Source organism: Apteryx rowi, unplaced genomic scaffold, assembly GCF_003343035.1.
Source record: "Apteryx rowi isolate R43461 unplaced genomic scaffold, aptRow1 scaffold_71, whole genome shotgun sequence".
NCBI classification, from domain to species: domain Eukaryota; kingdom Metazoa; phylum Chordata; class Aves; order Apterygiformes; family Apterygidae; genus Apteryx; species Apteryx rowi.
In genome coordinates, this window is record NW_020450994.1 from 2,461,505 (window position 1) to 2,483,845 (window position 22,341).

Genomic DNA, 22,341 nt, shown 5'->3' on the forward strand with positions numbered 1-22,341 from the left:
AAAATTCAGTTTTTCATTTCAGGGATGGTTATTTTCTAAATAATCTAAACATGAGAAAAATTCCAGCACATTTCCATCTGTTATTGTCATTCTTGTATCCCAGAGCTGTGGAGGCTTTTGTTCTTCTCTTGGTTTTTAGGGTAGTAGAAGAGGGAAGGAAATAACTTGTCTTTTCTCCTTTCTTTATTATTACTGAAGAGTTATTTAAAAAAATGTGTAACCCTGAACATTATATTTTCAGCTGAATATAAATACGATGCGGTAAGACTACACAATTCCTTGCCAAAGAAAAACAGTTTGGGTCTTGCTAGAGAACACTGCCACAGAGACCCTATYTGGCATGATGCAGTATTGTACTGTCACGGAGGATAAAATTTTCTTAAAGGTAACTAAATCTGTAGTTACTAGACTTTTAGACTACTGTATGGGGTTTGAATATTTCTTAGAAAGTAACAGAGATTCTCTAGGTCATTAAAGCACATGCAAAGTTTAATTGTGTCAGCTTTTCTTGTTTGAGACTTTTTCACTGTCAGCTGCAAATTCTCTGCTGTGGTTATGCTCATCTTCAGGGAGATTCAATTACAATAACCTGCACTTGAAAGAAAAGAATATATCTTCTTTGATCCCTGGAAGCTGAAAATGGATTAATTCATATAATAAAAGATGTCTGTAGTGAGAAGAGCCCGATATTACCTTGAGACTTCAAATAATTTTGGACATTTCAGCCTGTTTTCAACTAAAATCCTGGTGAAGTTTTTCCTTTTTCCTCTTCTTCCATCATCATTTTCTATTGTTTGCATTTTTTTCCCCCCAGCTTCTTATGAATGTATTTAGTTATATGCTGGTAATAAGACTTTTAATTGGTTCTCACTGGAGTTTATGGTGCTATATGTTTACAGTCTCTCTAAGGTCACTCAGATAGCTGGATAAGAACAGTGAGCATTACTGAAGTCCACATAAGGAACTAGATGAAGAGCAACACATACAGGCTGACTACATGAGAGGAACTGAGTTGAACTGGTGTAGAATTGCCCATTATGCTGCTGTTAGGTCTCCCACACCTGCAGTGTGCCCCTAGCTGTTAGAAACTTCCTACATTCTAGCAGAGCAAAATTCTGTATGCGTTGCCTTTTTACCAGCTGATAAAACTAATTTCCTGTTTTCCTGGTTGTCAAGGATTAAATTATCTTGCTTTAGCAGCTTATAAGAAATATACAGAAGAGTTATTCAGAATATTTGTTAAAAGATTAAAACGTAATTAGCAGGTTAGGGAAATGTATAGTTTTATGCAATAATTAGCTTTGAAAAGCAGCATGTATTAGCCAATACGTCAACCAGCATTATATCCATTTCAGTTTTTGGGCAGATCAGAGATGTGAACAGCATGTTTGCAATGTTAGTTTAGCTGTAACAGYTTAAGAACCTCTGGATCTGCATTTCTGGAATTTCAGTATTTAGACATGTCACTCCAATCTTCAAAAAAGGTAAGGAGGAGGATCCAGGGAACTACAGGCCAGTCAGCTTCACCTCGATCACTGTGAAGGTTATGGAGCAGCTAATCCTGTATAGCATTTCCAAGGACATGAAGGACAAGAAGGGGATCAGGAGTAGTCAGCACGAATTCACAAAGGGGGAATCATGCTTAACCAACCTGGTAGCCATCTTTGATGGAAAGACTGGCTGGGTGGATGAGGGGAGAGCAGTAGATGTTGCCTACCTTGACTTCAGGAAGCCTTTTGATGCTGTCTCCCATAACATCCTCATAGGCAAGCTCAGGAAGTGCAGACTAGGTGAGCAGGCAGTGAGGTGGATTGAGAACACTCAGAGGGTTGTGATCAGCAGTATAAAGTCTAGTTGGAGGCCTGTAGCTAGCGGTGTCCCCCAGGGGTCAATACTGGCTCCTGTATTGTTCAAGTTATTCATCAGTGACCTGGATGAAGGGACAGAGTGCACCCTCGGCAAGTTTGCGATGCCCAGCGACAGGACAAGAGGCAGCAGGCGCAACCTGAAACGCAGGCAGTTCCGTCTGAACATAAGGAGAAACTTCTTTACTGTGAGGGAGACTGAGCACTGGAACAGGTTGCTCTAGGTGACCCTTCCTGAGCAGGGGGGTTGGACTAGATGATCTCCAGAGGTCCCTTCCAACCTCAACCATTCTGTGATTCCCTACAAATAATCACCATTGCACGAAGGCATACAAGTACTTTACTGTTAGCCTGTAGCGGTAGGGTCACATTAACAGTTCCTCATTTTCTTGTAGGCTTTCCATGTGACTATGTCACAGGATGCAGAACACCTGAGTTGCTGATCTTATGCTGGGGGACAGACCTGACAGTACACCATAGCTAAACTTGTGTCACCCAAACGGTTACGTAGGCCACAGTTTGGGAAACATTGGTCTAAGTGATTCAGATCATCAAAATGATCATGCAGTTATTTTTTAATATTGACCAGCTTTTCCATCTGTGTCACTGAGAACTTGGAAAAGTTTTTTGTTGTTTTTGTGTTTATTTCTTTTTTACAAGACCTGTTTGCTTATTTTTATGTTGAGAAGCTTCTTAAAACAAGATGTTGGAAGATAACCCTCAGTAAACTTTTTGAATTGTTTGATTATTTCTAGTATAAGAATTTCCTGCTCTGTGAAGAAGGATGTGCTTGAAGTTTGTATGATTGGCTGGAAAAGCTAGTTATCAGATTTGTTGGGCAAACACTTTATAAATATGCTCAATAGTAAATTAAGTATAAATTGCATCAGTCTGGTTTATTTCTACTCCACGCCTCCCACCCCCCCAATTCAGAAAAATTATTATTTTTTTTAATCTAGTAGTTTTCCTTATAGAAAGAGGGACTTTCTGGTGTTTCTAAATAAAATACTAACTTTTAAGATTTTTTCCTATCTAAAGAATCCATAAACTTACTACAGTAACTCAGTTATTGGCTTTGCTTGAATCACCTGAGATTTTTGCTTATAGTCAGTTATAATATCACAGAGAATAGATTTCCCTATCTGACAGTAAAGAGCATGCAGTGAAGCAGGCAATATTTCTTTTAATCAGTGGTTTTACTGTTACCCAAAAGGATAGGAACAACAGAATTGTATAAAGGTGTCTGAAGTTGGTGTCTTCACTTATTCTGCTTTTTTGTCCTCTCCTTCCTATATCTGCTGGCATCTCCATTTGACTGTATGACTTCCCCCATGAATATCCAAGACTAAATAGTGTTTCTGTTGTGGAAGAATGCTGATAATATGTGCATTTTGAATTTATATAATTATTAACCTTTTGGGTCAACACAAAGGAATGAATTTTTATGCTAAAACATAATTTGTAATAAACCAGATATTTTCATTAACTTTTTTTTGTATATTGTTTGTATTTTATATTTTACCTTTTTGGTGTTTGAGAACAACTTTAAGGAGATGTTTTGTAGAAGTTCTTCAAATGATTCTTACTGCTTTCAAAAATTCAGAATAGTATTAGTAATTGCAGAGAGCATTTTTAAAGGAAACATAGTATGTTACGATGGATCTCCTTTTGTTGGGGGGAATGATAGTTCTGTGCTTCCCAATCTGCCAAAACTCTCCATTAAAATCAAAATACCTTAACTTAAAAACAGTGTTTGTCATCAGCACTCATAGCTGTGAAGCAGACTAAAGTTGTAGTTATTGGCAGCAAATTCTTATATTGGGGTTACGATGCAAGAGGAAACAGCCATCTTTGTGAAAACTGTGGCAGATAAAAATCCCTGTTATCCTTTAACCTGTCATAGTGCCCATGGACAGTGTATGCTGTTATTTCTCTCCCCTCCCCAGCTCTCTTTCTGAAGATACAGAAATTATTGCCTAAGACAGGAACTCCTTGACTAAAAAAGTGAGAGTTCTGTTACAATTGCGATCAAGTCCATTATGAAATATAGCTCACTACAGCCCATATTTCAAGATAAATTGTCCCTGCCTGTCTTTGCAGTAGGTTTCAAATGGGTGACAGATGATTTTGGATTATTATGTTCTGTCTGTGCTTTGTGCTGGCTAATAATAGGCTAGTAGGCACCTCTGAAAGAACTTGCTGTTGCTTCAGAGGACCAGAAAGAGATGCGGTCATTGTCCCATCAGATTTAAATAATATAACTTCAAATTTATGATGATCAGGGTAATCATTACTGAGGTCCAAAACAGGGAGCTCCAGGTAATGGTGGATACAGTCCATGATACTGTGCGTATTTTGTCCTTTGTGTCTTTTAAGTGGATGGTGCTTGTGAATGGCTTCAGTATAGATAGCCCAATAATGTATGAATTTTGATCTTTTCTTTCTGATTCTCTTCGTCCCAAAGACTAAATGAATAGTTCTTGCCTTAACTCTTCAGGTTGTGGTTTTGAAATGAGTTTGTCAAGTGAAGTGTGGGTTGTCACTGATGGGGGTGCTCTTGCCTTTTCCCCCTCTGTCCCAAGCACCTGGCTTCCCTTCCTCCTGCTGCCGCTACCACTCGTTCAGCTGCTCAGTGAATCAGGTGAAGGGTCCGACCATTAGCTTCCAGCCAGACTGCTCAAATCTAGCTGACTGCAYGAACGCTACTGTGGGCTCAAGAGAGATGGCAGCGATGAGCAGCTAGAGGGAGGAAAAATAGGTACCTTTTCAGCAGCAGCTCACACTTGGCTGGACTACATTTGCAGGTTTAGCCCTCAGCTGGCTAAAAGGAAGACACAGGGGAGGACTTACCTTCTCAAGTTACCTGATTTTGTGCAAGGTTAAAATGAAATGCTGTGGAGAACTGACATTGATTTGAAAGGTCAATAAAATTGAAATGGTTCGCTTGAAGGAAGAGTAATTGAAATTGTGCAGAAAGGTTAATGCTAACGTGCTGTTGAAGGTAGTGGTTCAAAAGAGATGCTCGTGCTGGGGAAGTAATTAAACCCCAGGATGTCATATTGTCCTCAGTGTCTTTTCCTGCCTTTTTTCCCCCCCAGTGTTTCTCTCTGCCACTTTAAGTACCTCTAATTAAAAAATATCTGAATTAACATACAAAGCTTGAGTCTTTATCTTGGTGTTGAGATAACTATTCAAGATGAGCATTTGGGTATTTTGCTTCATGATGCATCATGCCATATGAATGTTAAAAGTAAATAAGCTCTTTGCCAATTGTGCTATGCAACATGTAAATCAGTCCCCCACAAAATTTGTAGCAGCAGACTACTCCACTTACTTAGCCCAATCCTACAGATAACCAAAACTGACTTTCAAAGTTCTTCCAAGCTCCACATTTTTTTTGGCTAGGCCATCTCAGGATATACAGCAGGTGACAACTATTTCTCTTTGTTCTTTTAAAAGTAGAACTGAACCTTTGTGGTTTTTATGTCTCCAAAACCGTGGTCCATGAATAGACCATGAGGTTTCCAACCTGACTTTTCTGTTGTTGTTGTTGTTTTAATGCTGCCATGTAAATTTTGGTGAGGGTGATGAAGGAAACCTGGAGATTATTGACCTCAGTAACTTCCCATGATGCCAGCAAGCATGGAATGTTTTCCAGCTTGTTTGTCATCAGTCATTTCTGAGAACATATCATAAAAATAATCCGCCACACATCAGAAAGAATAGAAGGAAAGAAAGAAACCATTGTTTGGGAAAGCTAGATATTTGTTTACGTATAAACATAAGTTTAGTCTTAGGGCTTTTATATTGTCAACATTGACACAGTATTTGAATGCCACTCATGTAAAAGTAATAGCAGGGTCCCCAGCAGAGTAATGGAAAACAGGCTTCCTGTAAATTCAGAATTTACTRTTTGCTAAAATGAAAGCTTTCCTTAACCTAGGTTGTGCCTCTTAGCTGAGAAATCCTGAAATAAGGGTTTCATGTCTTCATGGTAGCCTAATCAGATGTATTGCCCTGGAGCCAGGACTTCCAGACTCCTCAGGTGCTCTGTTGGTTATCTTGCCTTTCTGCTGCCTTCCCAGTTGGCCAGCTCCCCTTCTGATGGGGCTACCATGGTTAAAAAGGGTTAAAATAAAATTTTCTTTCTGCTGTCTCTAAATGAAGTTTCAGAAATTGCRTTCTTTGGTAAATTTTCAAGTCTGTCTTTTTGTTTCATTATAAAACAACTTAAACTTGGAATTTCCTGTGAACAGGAATTTCAGTTTTTGTATAGCTCTAATAATGGTTCTGGTTCTGGTTTCCCCTTAATTTGATTTATTTCAAGAGGTCTTTTGTTTTGCTTTTATGTTGAGAGTGGTAGGTGAGGCTTAAAGAATACTATTAAGCCTGAATATAAAATGAAAAGGCTTTAGAAAGAGAAGTTCAGGCCAGGCTGTGTTACGTGCATTATCCCAGCGAAGCGCTACTGTTGTTCTTCATGAATGTAGATTGAGTCTGAGCCAGTGCCAAAACTTTGACCTGACACTGACCTCTAATATGGAATACGAGCGTGTGTGGATCCAAGGATGGGCCTGAGGGGTCTGTTCCCAAAAATTTTGGGGCAAGCAGGCTGTTGTAACCCTCAATTATTTTCATGGACTGTTGTGTGGCTTTATGATGTTTTTAATTAAAAGGCTTATAAAGCTGATATTCATTTGCTGTGACTCTGTGGTCTGCAAAGTAATCTGTAATAGCTTGAGACTCACTGGCTTAGATCAGGGAATATATTGGCAGCCACAGTCTATATTGTTTTGTAGAAGGTGCTGTAAACTGGTAGCCTTAGCCAAGTAAGTTAGACACACTCTTTTTAATTGCCACACGTGTATCTTGAGGCTTCAGGATTGGAACTATGCCAATGTTTCTTTTTTTTTTTTATCTGAGATATTTTCAGATTTTTTCCACTCTTCCCCACCCTTTTCTGATCTGGGGCTGATATAGTGAGAAGAGAATTTTAGTAATTAAATGTTATGGATAAGAAATAAATAATAAAGTATTCTGAAATAAGATATTATATGGTCTGTGCAAGTCTTTTGTCCTCATCTTTATGAAAGTATTTTTTAACCTTCACTCTGTAATCTATTAAAGATACTTTCTCAGTAAATATTTTGAGGTAATGTCTATGAATGTGAAATAGCATCTTTAGCATCAGCAATTTAATTGTATTTTTGCTTTGCTACTGCTAGGTGACTTTAATTTGCACTTGTGGTAGAGAAGACTGAACTTTTTTTTTTTTTCCTAGAAACTAGCTTGACTGTTGCCTGGAAGCTGAATGAAGTAATGTAAATCTGTTGGCTGTTTTAAGCTTAAGCTAAATTATTTCAGGTTTCATAAAAGTTCTTAAAGCAGCATCCATTGTGTAGAAATGTCCAACACATTTGACACTGATCTTTGCCAAATATGTTCAGATGGGCTGGTCATGTTAGAGACTTCTCTTTCTGATTGTTTACATACGTACTAAATTACAGTGGTTGTTACCGCAGTGTTTTTTGGGACCTGAGATGGAGAAGATGATGACCTCATCTGTCGTCTTTTAAAAACTTTTTACAAATATTCTTTCAAATCTGAAATCTCTCAAGTAATTTATGGATTTTAAGTATTCAGAAATTTAAATTTTGAGTGTATTGAAAAATTGGAAATAAACGTCTTCTGTAGGAATCTACTTTAATGCCTCTGCAGCAGCTCTTATTCTGCAATTCCTAGTACTGAGTGCTTCAGCAAAGTGTTTGAATAGCTTCCAAATTCGGAATGCTGTGATGTTGTCAGTGCTAATATGTATGTTTTCTTTCTACTGTTTGCCCTTGTTGTTACAGCTTTACTATAGCATAAACAGAAGATCCCACTAGCTTTTTCATAACCGGTAATATATTTGATAATATTTGAGCTGCTGAAAGACATGAGTTCTTTGTCTGTGCAGGAGTTCTCACAATTTCTAGAAATCCTTATAAACATTTTTTTGCAAGTCGTGGGCCCCTATTCCATTTCAAGTATGAGGATTCTGAGGTTTGAGAGTTGGGGTCTTGGAGGCAAGCTGGGGGGTAGGATGGTGTTAGGGAATAACATAAACTAAAGTTTTGAGGGGCATCAGTAGGACCTTCCCAGTCAGAACCTCTTCCCTGCTCTTCCCTTCCCTGCAGGGCATATGTAAATCCTGCTTCCTGTTGCATTCTGCATGCAGCATCTGTAGGATGCTGGATCTTAGTATATGCTTACGCCGTAGTTTGTATGCAGATCTGAGCTTGTGAATTCCTGTAGCAAGTAGGAAGAAACTGCGAGAACTTGTGCTTTGCTCAGCAAAACTAGAMCCAACCTCTCAGAAAGGCTTGCTTGCACGTGTGCTAATCATGTGGCTTTTTCTCCTTCTCTTAGAGCAGAACAAGAATAAGATGCCTGCGCACCACATACAGTATAAATACTTCTAGTGTGCAATCTCATCAGCCTCATCTGTGCAAGCAGAGCTAAGGGAACCCCTGAGGGTCACAAAAATTCAGATCTTTTTAAAGCTGGAAGCACCAAGTTATATTGTATGCCACAGTAACACTGGGTGGGGAAGCAAGCCACTGGGTGAGAGTGTCACGGTTGGATGGTGGGGAAATGCAGTTGAAGAGGCAAAAGGTTGAAGAGGTAAAAGCAGGGAGTGAAAGATAAGGTAGGTGGGGGTCACAGTGAGGCACGGGGCCATGGTTAGGAGACAGACCATATGTAAAAGTGAGAGTCCTGTATTTTAAGTGACTAATGGCTTTCCGAACAGGAAAACCTGGGTGAGCTATGAGCTGGATAAGGGGCATGGGAAGAGGGGAAGGGGAATAAATGCTGCAAGAGATGACAGGAGACATGCTCTAATGAACATGGATTTTGGATAACTTAATCTTTAAGCAGAAAGAGATTCTCTTAGTTCTGGGTTTGCCATACTTGACTGAGTTTTCAAAGTTATAGTGTAACAAATTTCCATTATAAACTTTATTTTCATTTCCCATTATGCTTGTCTATCAAAACTTGTTTTTACCTTAGAATTTCTAGGTCTACTCTGAAGAAAAAATGTTTTTGTGCTGTGTTTGTGTAAATAAACATGACAGCTGTAAACATTCTTACGATGTTTGAATCAACATAGATTTAAAATTTTGTCTTGCGAGCTATTCTTAGCTTAAAGTGCTATTTTAATGTGGCTGCTGTCAGATAAAAATAACTCTCTACCTAGTAGGACCCTTTTTCCCCCTGCTGCCTAGCAATTATAATGAAATAAGTATTTCATTGAGTTAGGTTGTTTATAAAATTATAAAAGCATGTAGGAAGATTGCTAAAGCAAAACTATCTAGTGTTATGTGGGTGGGAATACTAGTGCTGTGTAATAGCATTAAATAGTGGAATGACTTGCATCTATAAGTAGTGATCTTTGATGTCAGTAGAACATTGTTTTAAGAGTTTTAGGTATTTGGAACATAATACAAGAATGGTGTTACACAGTCAGACCGAAGGCCTGTCTTCCATATCCTGTAACCAGCAATGGCTAAGTGATACTTGGCGAAAGGCTGTGGCTCCTCTTCCAGTATGCCTTCCCAGCTTCAGTGGTGTACGGACTTCCCAAACCACGTGTGGCTTACATGTCCATTGCTGTCTGTCAAACCTCACTATCAATCTCCTATGAGTTTAACTGATTTTTTTTTAAGCTTTCCTTTAGTTTTACCTCCCTATAGAAACAGTTGAATTCTTACTTGAAAAAGAAGTTGCCTTTTTTTTTTTTTTTTTTTTAAGCCTTCCAGCTCATTTTTCACCCTCTAGTTCTTCTGTGTGGCAAACAAAAAAATAATTGTTTTCCGTGCAAGTAATACATTATTCTATGTTATTATTCTCCTTCTCTATACATATGTTGTTATTCTCCCTACCCATTTCACTCCCCTTTTCTTCACTGTCTCTCTATAGCCTTTATAATAAGCAGTAGTATTGTATTGCTGAGCATTCTTGTTTCTCTTTTCTGTACCTTTTTTCTGGTTAACACTGTATGCTATTTGAGATAGGATCTGTTTGCAGTGTTGAAGATAAATGTCTGTGTCTGTTCTTTTTCAGTTACATTAAGAGGTTTGAGATAATTAAAAAAACGATTTAGGCTGTTGTGTGCTAAACTGACCTTCTGTGAAAGTTCCCTCAATTGTCTGAGGTCTTTGCAGTAAGTGCCAAAAATGATCAGTTCCTTTGAACTATCTGGAAAGACCAGTTTAATGGATTGAAAAATGTTCAGGTTGAGGCCCTCTGTTACAAAATATCTTCTCCTTTACCATGTTAATAGCAGTATAATCTCTATATCTTAAAATTGGTGTTCCTTCTCTTGTGGATCAGCTGCAAACTCTCAACCTTTCATCAAAGACTATTTAAAAAAAGACAGTAAAAGTTCTCCTGACTTTATTGTCACCTAACCCACTAGTGCAAGCACAGTCTATTTATGAAGATCATAATCTTTCTGAGCGGCTCTTCAAGATCACTTGATTAAAAACTATTAAATGGTTTTGCCATCTCCAGCCTTGGAGGTTTTGAAGACCAGCCTGGATAAAGCCCTGAGCAACTTGGTCTGCCTTCATAGGTGAACCTGCTTTGAGCCAGAAGTTGGACCGGAGGTCTCCTGAGGTCCCTTCCACCCTGAATTATCCTATGGTCCTATTGCTTCTGGCATATTTCTGTGCAAGTCACTGCCTGTAGCCAAGTATGTTGAATAACTGCTGGAGCAGAGGAGTTTGTATCTGGTGATTACTGCAGAAGCAGTGGTGCTAATGTCACCTCTTTGAAAAATACTCATTTTAATAATAAGTTTTCATTACTACACAAGGAAATAAATTCCATAACTTAAACGATTTGAATAAGAATATAACACTTTCTGTGAATACAATATATTTATCATGCTACAGCTGTAAGCTTGTCCAGTGGATTTTTAGTTTGCATGGGTTGTCTGACCTTAAAAATTATTTTTATGTAAAAACGCCATTTAATTTGAAATAGTAGAATGTAGGAGGCGTCATTTTTCATCAAATGGGTACTCCACCTAATTTTATACATTTTTCAGCAAAGTAGTAGCTGATGCCAATCAAAATCTTAATCTAGTGAATGACTGACTTCTGGTAGTAGCTGATACTCACAAATTATCAGCTTTGAGTAGAGGACTGATTAGACAATCTCTCAACCGCCTTTCCAACCCTGTGTTTATGGCCTTTTAGATAGGTGTTTGTGACATATTTCATTAATGACTTTCTAGAAATACAGAGCTTTTGTAGAATTTTTAGGAGTATTGGATTTTTATATAATACAGCTGTTGAAAATAGCTAGCTGCCAAATGGAAGCAAATATCATCGTGTTCCTAGAAATCCGTATTTAAGGGCATGCATTTGTTGACGACTGGTTTATACACCTAAACATATTTAGTAGACTTCAGATGTATGCATCTGATGTATCCTATACATTGGCAACTTTTATTTGCAAATAGTATAAAATGTCATTGCTCGTGATTTACGCTAGTCTTTATTAGTGGTTAGGATGCGAATCCTATGAAGGGCAGTGTTCTCTTTTTCTTGTTTCACGCACCTTTCTCTAAAGTGCCTCAAGGTGGGTGTTTTCACAGATGGGATGCCATCACTAGGGGAGTTTTGGGAGGCCTTTCTGTATCACAACTAGTGTTTCCGTAATCATTTCTCAAAAGACAAATCAATTCTCAAAATTATTTTGTTTTGTCTTAAATGCTGTTCTTGCATCAGTAATGTTTTTTATATTAAATGTTGGCTACTCCATAATTAAAATAGAAGTTCTCTTCCCACTGCAAATGAGAGCTTCAGCTCTCCTTAGTTTTGTAAATAAATTTGTTATGCCTTTTGTAAGAGTGTTAGTAACTTTAAGCTTTCCTTAAATTGAGAACTGAGTTTTAAAACTGACCATACTTCCTTTTCATAAGGTTTTTGTCACAGTTTTCAACCAATAAAGTACAGAAGTCAATAAATGTGTTTCTAGGTATTGAATAGATTTATTGAGTCAAAGATTCTGTTCTGTCTCATGTAAGCAGATAGCATCAATGCAGAAATACAGATAAAAAGCATGTTAGATGTGGTATGATTCATAGAATAGATGTGGTTTGCAGTTTTGAAGTTTGTATAAGAGCAGTCTGCATTAAGTTTCAGAAGTATATTAAGTATGTTTAAAAGATGTAAATGACCAAATAGTAGCTATATAGTAGCTATTCTAAATATTTTCTTGAAAAAGTTTCATTGTCTTTTGGTTTTATTATGTTCAAGTTGAAAAATCTGTTCCGTAGATTGTCCTGATTGCCACCTTTCTGTTTGATCTTTTAATTTACAATATACTACAGATCTTAATTAATACTGATTTCAGATTATTATTACTTCATCAGTGCCAGATTGTTTATGGATGTAAAATAATTTTAATATTTCTCAGAAAATCCAGATAACCCTGTGTGATGTTGAAAATGCCAAATGCTTGAGGTCTGAAAAATGTAATTATCCTATTTTAACTACATATAAACTATACTTTATATCTAGCAGTTGCTGATACCTTGCTGTATTCATTTGTATCACTTTTCTGAAGTTCACTGTTTTCAAAGAGCAGAGACTGTGTCAAAACTGCTTGGGGATGGATGTGTTTCTCTCTTATTTTTTCAGTAAAGCGTGATAGTTGAACCTGTGCTACTTTGAAGTGTGTTAGGGTAGGAAGAACTGGTTAGAGAAGGCAGTAGGCTTTCTGGAGAGGGCGGTAAGCCCTTTTTATTTGTTTTCAAGCGTAGAGGGAAATCTCTTACTGTCTTTCATTCTTCACAGGGTTACACATCCTTCTGGAATGATTGCATCTCCTCAGGACTGCGTGGCTGTATGTTAATTGAATTGGCATTGCGAGGGCGTCTTCAGCTAGAGGCTTGTGGAATGAGGCGCAAAAGTCTATTAACGAGAAAGGTAAGCGGAGAAAAATGGTCACATTCACTTTTGTGTCATGCTCCAGGCAATACAGTAACTTACAAGTAGTTGTAAGGAAAAGACTTTTCTTTTTATGGGGATAAGGATTCTGAGTAGTGACTTAAGTTAGATGCACAGTGTTACTGCCTAAAATGTTTAAACTGTGAGCTAAAGTGCCTTGTAAATCTTCTGTGTTTGCTCTCTGCTCCCGTTCTTTCTCTTGACCTGTGCCTGTTGCTGTTGGGATCATTGCACAAGTGGTTGGCAGAGGCTCTGGCCAGGGTGCGGTGGCAGCAGTTGCTGCTGTGAGCCAGTAGCACCAGTTGTGACCTGCTGGAGGAACTGGCTGTTGCAGCGTGGATGAGCTGCGGGCTGGGGCTGAAAGGAAAGGCTAACTGACAGCGTGCCAGATGTCTCCTGCAAGCCACCAGCTGAACAGCTCTGGTGTACCCAGGGGCACAGTCACAGCTCCGCAGCGTGCGGGAAGGAAGTAATCCTTGTACATTGGGCCCCAGAGAACACGAGCCTGTGTCTAGTTTAAGCATGTGACTGGAGTGTTAAATTTGGTGTACTCACCTAACTTCAAGATGGGTGTATTTTTAAGATTCTTTATGGAATTAGGCTGAAGATTTGAGGCTTTAATTTGTTACTTCTGCAGCTGGATTTTTCCTTAGTATAAAATATGCAACATCACACTGTTTGGAGAATCTTTACTTCATCAGCGTTAGTGGATACTTCTAAAATAGGTTTATTGAAAACATGGTCAAATATTGCCTATTTACCACAAATAAATTTACTTCCATGGCAGACTTCCCTGTCAATATTACCTTTTGCTAAATATTTAAAGGAAAGCTTGAAAATTCTCCAACCCACTCCCAGCTTCCTTCACTTCTGAAGAATTGAACCTCTGTTCGGACAAACAGCTCCTACTTCTTTTAGTTTCATTTGAGTAATTCAGCTTTGATTAGTTTGCACAGAATTTTTTCCTCCAAAGCTTTTGGCTCCTTAGGCATTCAGGAATGTTCTTCAGCAGTTATTTTCTTTCTACCCAAACCTTGTCAGATCTGTCTAACTGAAATTTTTACTGTGCTTTTTTTAATAAAATGGAAAAATAACTTGTGCATATCTTCAATAAAGAATAAAGCCAAATTATTGTCTTGCATTTTTTAATTTTATCACTTTTTGGTGTTTTTTTTGTTTGTTTTTGGGTTTGGTTTTTTTTTGTGGTTTGTTTAAAGAGTTAAAAGCTACCCAGTATTAAATGCTTTGTTCTTTCTGCTGTTAAGACAATCCTGAGTTTTCTTTTTACAGGCAGAAGGATTCTGTGAAAAAGACTTAATATGAAATTCAAATTAAGATTGATTTCTGCTTAAGGAATTGTCTGCAAATAAAATCCCGAACTACTGATACATACAACGTGTCTTTCCCCCATCTTCCCCCAACCCTTCAATTGAGAAATCATTCTCAGGGATAACTTTCACTGTGAAGTCTTGCATTGTTTAACACCAAATTTCAGTTGTCTTTTTTTTTTTTTTTTTTTTTTTTTTTTTTNTTTTTTTTTTTTTTTTGCTTGCTAGATTTCAGTGTCTCAATTATCAAATGTCCCCTCCCCTTTTTGTAGGAACTTGCAGGCATTGCTCACCTTGCCCTCAGCTTTCTCTTTGAGTTAAATATTGTGCTCAGTGAGTGTAATGAGCTGTTTAGTATCCAGGGTTAAGTGAGGTGGGAGCTTCAGAAGCAATATCGTTTTATATAGCTTCTGCCTCTCAAGCTAAGCCACCTTTTCTCCCCTCCTCACCCTTCCTGAGACCTGGTGGGAAGGTAGAAGCTCCTTAAAGCAGCAGTTGTTGCTCAGAATCACGTCTTCAAGCCACAGTCTATAAGAAGCAGTATAGGCTTCAGTCACTTTAATCTGTGTTGCAGCTGAGAAGGGTAGTACTGTCTTTCTCCAGTCTTCTGTCTTTGCAAGAGGCTTACCTATTTTTGGAGTCTTTTGGGTTGTTACTAGTTTGTGCAGCCTTGTAGCAGTAGATCAGGTAAGTGCTCTGCCTGACAGCTGACTTCTGAAAACTGGTGACTTTTGTGATCAGTTTAGTTTTCACTTGAATCGCTTTCTTAATATTGTCATGAGGTGGTACACAAGTGAGACTGCTGGCACAAGGGGCAAGGTGAGAACAAGAAGAGTGGACTGCCTCTTTGGGGAGAAGTTCAGATTTCTAGCCAGTTACAGCAACCATCTAACTGGCCTTAGTCACACAGCTGACTTAGGATTGCCAGGTACAATGRTTTCCATTTCAAGCCTTGAATCAGACAGATGTTACCAATTATTTGTTGCAGTTTCTAAGGCATAGCTTCAGAAGTGATGAAGACACGTTAAATCCATGCTTGAATATCATAGAATGCAAATGAGATAATCAGAAACGGGCAGAGGTGGTGGTGGTGAACTTTGCTGAAACTTCTAAAATGTCAACACGGTGTGGTTTATGTTGCAACATCCTTGTAAACTTTTCCTGAGAATGGGTAATCATTGTAGCATTCTGGAGTTCTACCTACTGGTATCGCTTCTGGAAACAAGTGAAAGTTGAGATTTCTGTATAAATAAAGTAATTTTTAAGACTAGCGGTTGTTGAAGATAGAAAATGGTACTTTATTCTGCCCTACAATCAGAGAAACAATAGAGTTATCAAAAAAAAAAAAACAAACCAATAAATCCTTGGTGGGTTAACTTTGGTATTTTGTAGCTGGTGATTCTGAGCGATTCAAGCGTGAGTTAATTTTTGTATTATTAAAGCTAAACAACAGAGAGCTTGCTTAAATAGAAATCAACGCAAGAGGTGCTTCATCATTAGCCTCACTTAATTGCAAAACTGCATGGTAGAAAATGCAAATTAAATATTCTGTATAGTTGAAATGTCCTCAGCAATTGGATACAAGGCAAATCTAGCACATTATAGATCACTGAAAATTTGGAATAAGTACAGGGTTTTTGCAGTAGGGCTAAGGACTGTCATCTTTGAAGAATCAGGTTCTTAGCTGCTTTCTCTACCTTAGCTCATCTATTAAAAAAAGAAAAAAATTATCCACCGTTGTGGATACTTGGTCTTCTGTGATGATTCAATTTGTAAGATCCTCAACTCACTTAACACAAGAAGGGCAAGGAAAATATGACTTCTCATGTGAAAACTCTGGAGAGAAATAATCAAGAAGCGCTGGTCAATAAATCCTCCTTCAGGACCAAGCAGAGCTGTGAGCGTAGGAGAGGGGTGTCTGGGCCTCCCCTGTTGCCTCTCTCCATGGAAGTGTGTACTGGGAGAGGGAGGGGAAGAGAAATACCGTGGAAGTGTAATCCAAATTAGTTTGAGGGAAAGCATAAGTTGAATGGAAGAGTATGTTCCTTACAGCTCTTTCCTCTGAACACCTGTGTGTTTAGGCTCATACTGTCATGCTGGCTTGTTTTCAAACCAGCTGCTAAAACCTCCTTTCCAGTGATAGGAAAAATATCTTGAAGAACCCCAAACAGGCAAGGAAAGCTGCTTTCTAAACTTATTTTTTTTAAACCTGTTATTTCAAAAATGCCCTGAAGTCTAGGTTAGATCTCTTCAAAGTGAGKTTTTTTTATAAAACAGGTCTATAAAATGATTTCACATCTTATCTCTTAAAGTTAGATGGTGAATAATAGATTAGTAACTGCAGCAGAGTGAAGATACCCACAGTGACTAAGGTTTACTGTGAAATTAATTAATCATATGGGACAATTCAAAGATGCTAAAATACACTTGTCTGCCAGAATGTCAGTTTTAAAAAGAAGGGAAGATTAAATTTTTTGGGGTGTTTTCAGGTTAAAGGAGGATCTGAAAGTAAGGGTACTGATAGAGCTGAATCTAGAAGCTTAAAAATCCAACCGGAAGTAGGCTCCTGTATAATTAAAGAGGAGAAACTTCAAAAAATTCAGAATCTTGATATAAAACCTGAAGATATGTAATATTCTTTTATGCAGTTAATAGAGGTTTTGAGTGCAGCCATGCTGCAAGCTTATAAATCAGAAAGACAAAAATATAGAGATAATATATTAATAAAGAAATATAAGTTGTTGTGTGTTGAATTTCAAATAGGGATTGTCTGAATTAGAAAGTAATTGTGTTTTTAAAACCAAATATCAGAGTTTTATGGTTGGAGTGATCTCCAGCTCCCAGAAATGTGGATCTGGACTGTATCATAACAGACTATCTAATCTTATTGCAGTAACAGAAAATCAGGTTTATCTGGTCTCTCCCTGGCAGTTATCTATCTTAAAATTCTCCACTGAATGCAATTCATTGACCTCCCTGGGTGTTTAATTGGCCTTATGAAGTTCTTGATAATATACATCCTGCATCTCTGTATTTCCAAAATAAGCTGATATCTTGTATTTTTTCCCAGCTAGACACCCTAAGCTACTCATTAATATCCTCTGTGTAAAAATCTTACATATTTTATTTTTAAAACTAAACAAACCTACTTCTTTTTAACCTGTCATTGTGGACTGCTTGATTCTTGCTGGTTTTACTAAAATCTTAGTTTCTATGCTTTTATATATGCCATCTGAGTTGGACATAGTATTGATCTGTTATTCAGAAAGAATTCTCTCATACAATATTACTGTTTATACAACTTAGAGAAATGTATCTCTTTACCAAAAGACTTTGCTTTTGTTGATTCATTTARTTCATAGTCTATTACTTTAACTACTAGATCTTTTTCCTGTCATCTTGAACTGTGTACTTGTTATYACTTGTTTTATGTTTGTCCTCTATTTTCTCATCCTAACGATACGACTTTGCATTTCTTTTTGGTTTCATCTCATGGACTTTAGACATGTCTCCAGTTTAGATTAACCGTGCCGTTAAGAAGCTGTCGTACGCTACAGGTCATTTCAATTTTGTGTCATCTGTGGACTCCTTAAGTGTGTATTTTATTGCACTATTGTTAGTATTAAGAATTATTAGGATTACAGAACAGATGTAAACTTGAAACATATTCCAACAGGACACGTAATGCTTTTCCAGGCTGGCAGTATATACCTTTTCAACTACTTGGGAGATGTATTTAATTTAAGATCTTTCACCTGCTGCTTCTCCCTTATGTATTGAATTGTTTTGATGTGATTGAGTTCAGTTGTCCATTATCTTTATTTACAAGTTAGCAATGTACAGGTAAAAGTACTTCAATTGCAAGATTTAATCATTATTTTCATGGTTAACTTTGAAACTGTAGAAATTATTCTCCTAAAGAAGAAAGTGTTTTGTTTTTTTTTTTTTAATTAAAACATATTGCCTTCTGCTTGTTAAACCAGTAGGTTTTAGTTTGGTGCTGTTGTCCTTCTAACCAGAAGAAAGCAGTATTTGTACATGGTTTATATAACTACTTATATTGGTAAACAAACAGTTATTCAAATTCTTAGTTCTTATTATATTACTGAGAATAATGTTTTTYCCTATGCTTTCTCTGAAAGAAAGAATTCAATTAAATCATTTTAGTAGTTATTTAATAACAAACTTAAACATCCATCATATACAAAACATTTATKTAAATAAGWAAAATAAATAACATTTATTAAAACWTAAATATTTTGCCTAATACATGCGTTTTATCTGTTAGTGAATGGAATGTAGTGTTGCTGGTCAGTGTGTTCTTCAGAGCTGTAAAAGTCATAGCTGTTTTCTTGAACTTATTTTTATCCATAGATCTACAGAAGGAGAAAACCAGTTTTCCTGCTTTTTCGGTTTTAATTGGTTTCTCAACTTCATGTGACCTAGTTGTTTAACTGCAGTATTTCAATAAATTGACTTGAAGCTGTAGAATAGATGACTGCCATCAGAAAGCAATTTAACACTGTAGTATACTCTCTTTTAAGGGGTAGGTGAGGAACACGGCCAGGTTAGTGGATTATCTTTCTTAAAAAATTAGGTGTTAAGCATGCATTAGTACTACAATTTTAGTTGATTAAGTGGATTATAGGTAGCTGAAGACTAAAGGTAGCTTTTTGCAACTAAAATCTTAAATATTTTTTCTAACAACTAGATATATTTAAAACTTATGCATTCCTAAAGGAGAATTTTTAAATTCTCCTTGGTTTTGGTAACAGGTAGATTTTTTCTAGTCTTTAATGCTTGATGTTTACAGTATATGAATTAAATCAAAATAMTGACTGCATTTTATTCTGTCTCAGGTGATTTGTAAGTCAGATGCTCCTACAGGRGACGTTCTACTTGATGAAGCTCTGAAACACATAAAAGAGACCCAGCCTCCTGAAACAGTACAAAATTGGATTGAACTGCTTAGTGGTAAGACTTGGACATAATGCATTTGCTTTTTGTGTGTGTGTGTGTGGTTTGTTTTTTTTTTTTTTTTCCTCCCAATAAAACTAATTATCTGGCATCACTAGAGAGTATACCGGAAGATGTGGGGGGAGACAGTATGCAAAACAGTTAATTAGTCTGTCCTCTAGAGTAGTCTCTTGTTGATTGTTGCCTTTAATCAAATAGAAGTAACCATCGCTTTTGACTTAACTTGGTTATGGAAAGGATCTAGATGGAAGTGTCGGAGAACATCTCAACTCTGTGAAGGAGGCATCTTCAGCTGGACCTGAAGTAAACCAGGCCTGTACCCTGGAGATGCGGCTACCTTTATCTGTAATTGCAAAGGAGGGTTAGTGGAAGTTTGGAGTATAGCTATACGTCTTCAGTATTCAGATTCTTTGATAAGAGAAGGAGATAAGGAACTCACTGTTCTGATATAAAATTGAAGGTGAAAATTTGGCTATTTAATCATAAAGAGGAAAGGGTCAATATACTTTTTTCCTCTGTTTTTCCATTAACTATTTGGCAAAATGTAACAAATAGTTTCAAATCAATGTTCAAACCAAAGGCTTCAAGGTGAGTACTTTGCATGCAGTTGTTGCTAATAAATGCTAATAAATTGTTGCCAAAAAGATGAAAAGTCAATTAGACTTCATCTTTATCATTGTAGTTAACATTTTCCATATACTTCCGCAACAGTTGTATTCTCAGGATGCGTAAGTTAAACTGAAAAGAACAACGACCATCTTTTAATGTGTAGTGCTTTTATTGTTTTTCTGTAGCCAAAATTCATTACTAAGGTTTGTCTGTGTTTTACAAAATGCACAAAATACAGCTTTCCTGGAGTAGATCAGAGCTGTTGTGCAGACAGTGCAGGAAAACCCCTCCACTATTTTGTCAACAACATGACTTTGGTAGGTGAGRGGTAATAAGCCTTGAAGTTGTCTGTCTAAATTTATTTGTTATGTATGTAACAACCCAAGAGTTTCAAATACCAACAAAATTCCTCCTGCTTTCACTGCCATCCTGTTTTGATTGTGTTCCTCCCATTCTCYCTGTGCCCCTGGAACCAGCCTTCCTGCTGCTTCAGTTCATACTTCATGCCCTGGCCATCACTCGCCTCTTCCTCCCCGACGGTGTGTCGGGCAGAGGGGCAGAGCGCGGAGAGAAGGGRAAGGGGGGGAAGAAAGCGGCCCTTGTCGGCAGAGGGCACGGCTGCACGGCCCTATAGCCCAGAGTGCTCTTGCGCAGATCCACTACAGGTTTACAGTTTGCAAAAAACAATCCCTTTTTCCTACCTCAGACACATAATTTGTGCTGACATTTCACCTTTCTCTCAGTGTGGAGCACATCGAGTTAGTGCTGATTCAAAAAAAGGTCAGCTAATGAATGAGCAGAACTGTAGGTCTTCCTTGAGGCCTGATCCTGCTAAGCTTTGCCTCTGGGAAGATATTTACTGCTAGTGCTGTAGCTGAGACTTGGATCAGTCCTCTTTTCTTATACATGGGTGTATAGTTCTTGGATGGGGTTAGGGATCTTTGCATTTCCCATGGCTTAGAAAGCTGCCCTTTGAAGAAAAACATTTTGGTGTTTTGTCTTGGGTTTTTTTTGATGGACTGCACTGAAAAATTATTTAGAATCTTAGTTAGGAGCCTGATCCTGGAAGATAGCTACTCCATCTGTAACTGTCAGCAATGCAAAGATACTGCTTAAAATTACAGTGTATGCAAGGAAATATTTGCATAAACTTTTAAGGCTACATTTGCCAGGCTGATTTTTTTTTTTTTTTTTTTACAAGCTGGAAATACTGAAATTCAGGTCAGAATGTCAGGTCTTTCTGTAAATGTAACAAACATCTGTTTGTATTTCTACAAGTGTGTTCCTGTGTAATTGGGGGGATTGGTCACAAGGTGTCACCACACTACAAATTTTTATTAGCGTATAGAAACATCCTAACAAATTAAAACAAACATCTAGGAAATAATCTCTGCCCTATGAAGTCTACTTTTATTACATTTCACTTCTTAGATTCATTCTAAAAAGTTTCGTTCGTGGTCAGTGTGGGGAATCACATTCAACACGGTGTGGGTCATACAGGAACTTGTATAGTTCAGTAGGCAAAATGGGCCTGGGTGGGTTCACAGAATCTTTGCCTTTCACTATGCAGTTGGTGACACCTCATTTACTTACTTAACTTGACTTTTACTTATATATGTTGGATATCAACTTCCATCACAATGGGAGAAATCTTAAACTCATTGTGAGTTCTTTTTTATTATTATTGTGCGTATACCAATGAATTTTCAAAAACTTTCCAAGTTCTAAACAAAATGCTRTAGAAATTCTCAGAGAACTTATGGAAAAAGCTATCTGCATCAGAAATATTTAATGTTATCTCTTCTCTTGCGTCTTAAAATGTAAGTTCTTTTATATCAGATGTAGTTTTAATATTTATGTTAAGTACTCAGGCTGGACCTAAAATTTTAGCTTGCTRTGCAAACTTTTAAATGAAGGTAGACTTGTCAAAGTGCTTAACAACTTTTGCTTTATCAGTAGCTGTTGCTATATTACTTGGTGCTTTTTAAATTCCCTCCTCTACACACACACATGCCCAGTTCTGCTGCCTTAACAAAAAACAGAAATAATTTCTGTAGAAACATTAAAGCCCCCACCCCCCATAACACATCATTATTTCATCTTGGGGGAGAGGGGGCAGGAAGGGAGAGAAGAATGTAAACCTGAAGAAGTAGAAAAAAGAGAAGGCCATGTAGGGCAGGTGTGCATTAGCTKGTCTTTGTAGCTGAAAAAATGGCAATGACACTCTTTCCAGTCCCTGAAGCAATAAAGGCTGGAAAGAGGCAAAGGGACAAGCTTGGAGGAAATTCTTTGATTTTTATTAAAAAAACCTCTTTCTTCATGACTGTGTTTTTTTTCCTTCAGTACAAGAGTGCATATTTGTCATATTCTTAATCAGGACATGGCTTTGCTAGCATTTCATCCAAAATTTACATGTACACTGAAGCTCCTCAGAGAGACTCTGATGGTCTCACTGTTTGTGCATATATATCTGGGAAGGTCGGAGATCAGAGAAATGCTGACACGAGCACAGCATCTTGTTTTCAGCTATATGAATTTGACAGCTCATTCTGCACCGGGGCG

General features: G+C 37.5%; 1 protein-coding gene across 2 annotated transcripts in view; it reads left to right on the top strand.

Annotated features, from left to right (window-relative positions):
- The first annotated feature begins 255 nt into the window (after positions 1–255).
- The window catches only part of GOLPH3 (golgi phosphoprotein 3), a 26,186-nt gene continuing 4,100 nt past the window's right edge, over positions 256–22,341 (top strand). Inside the window, exons 1-3 of one of the 2 annotated variants that reach the window (XM_026087187.1) lie at positions 256–385; positions 12,713–12,844; positions 19,053–19,167. In XM_026087187.1, coding sequence (XP_025942972.1) covers positions 341–385; positions 12,713–12,844; positions 19,053–19,167 — 292 coding nt within the window. In that variant the 5' untranslated portion in view covers positions 256–340. Of the gene's footprint in view, positions 386–8,314; positions 8,554–12,712; positions 12,845–19,052; positions 19,168–22,341 lie in introns of those variants that run through there. The other variant, XM_026087188.1, reaches the window with a different exon arrangement.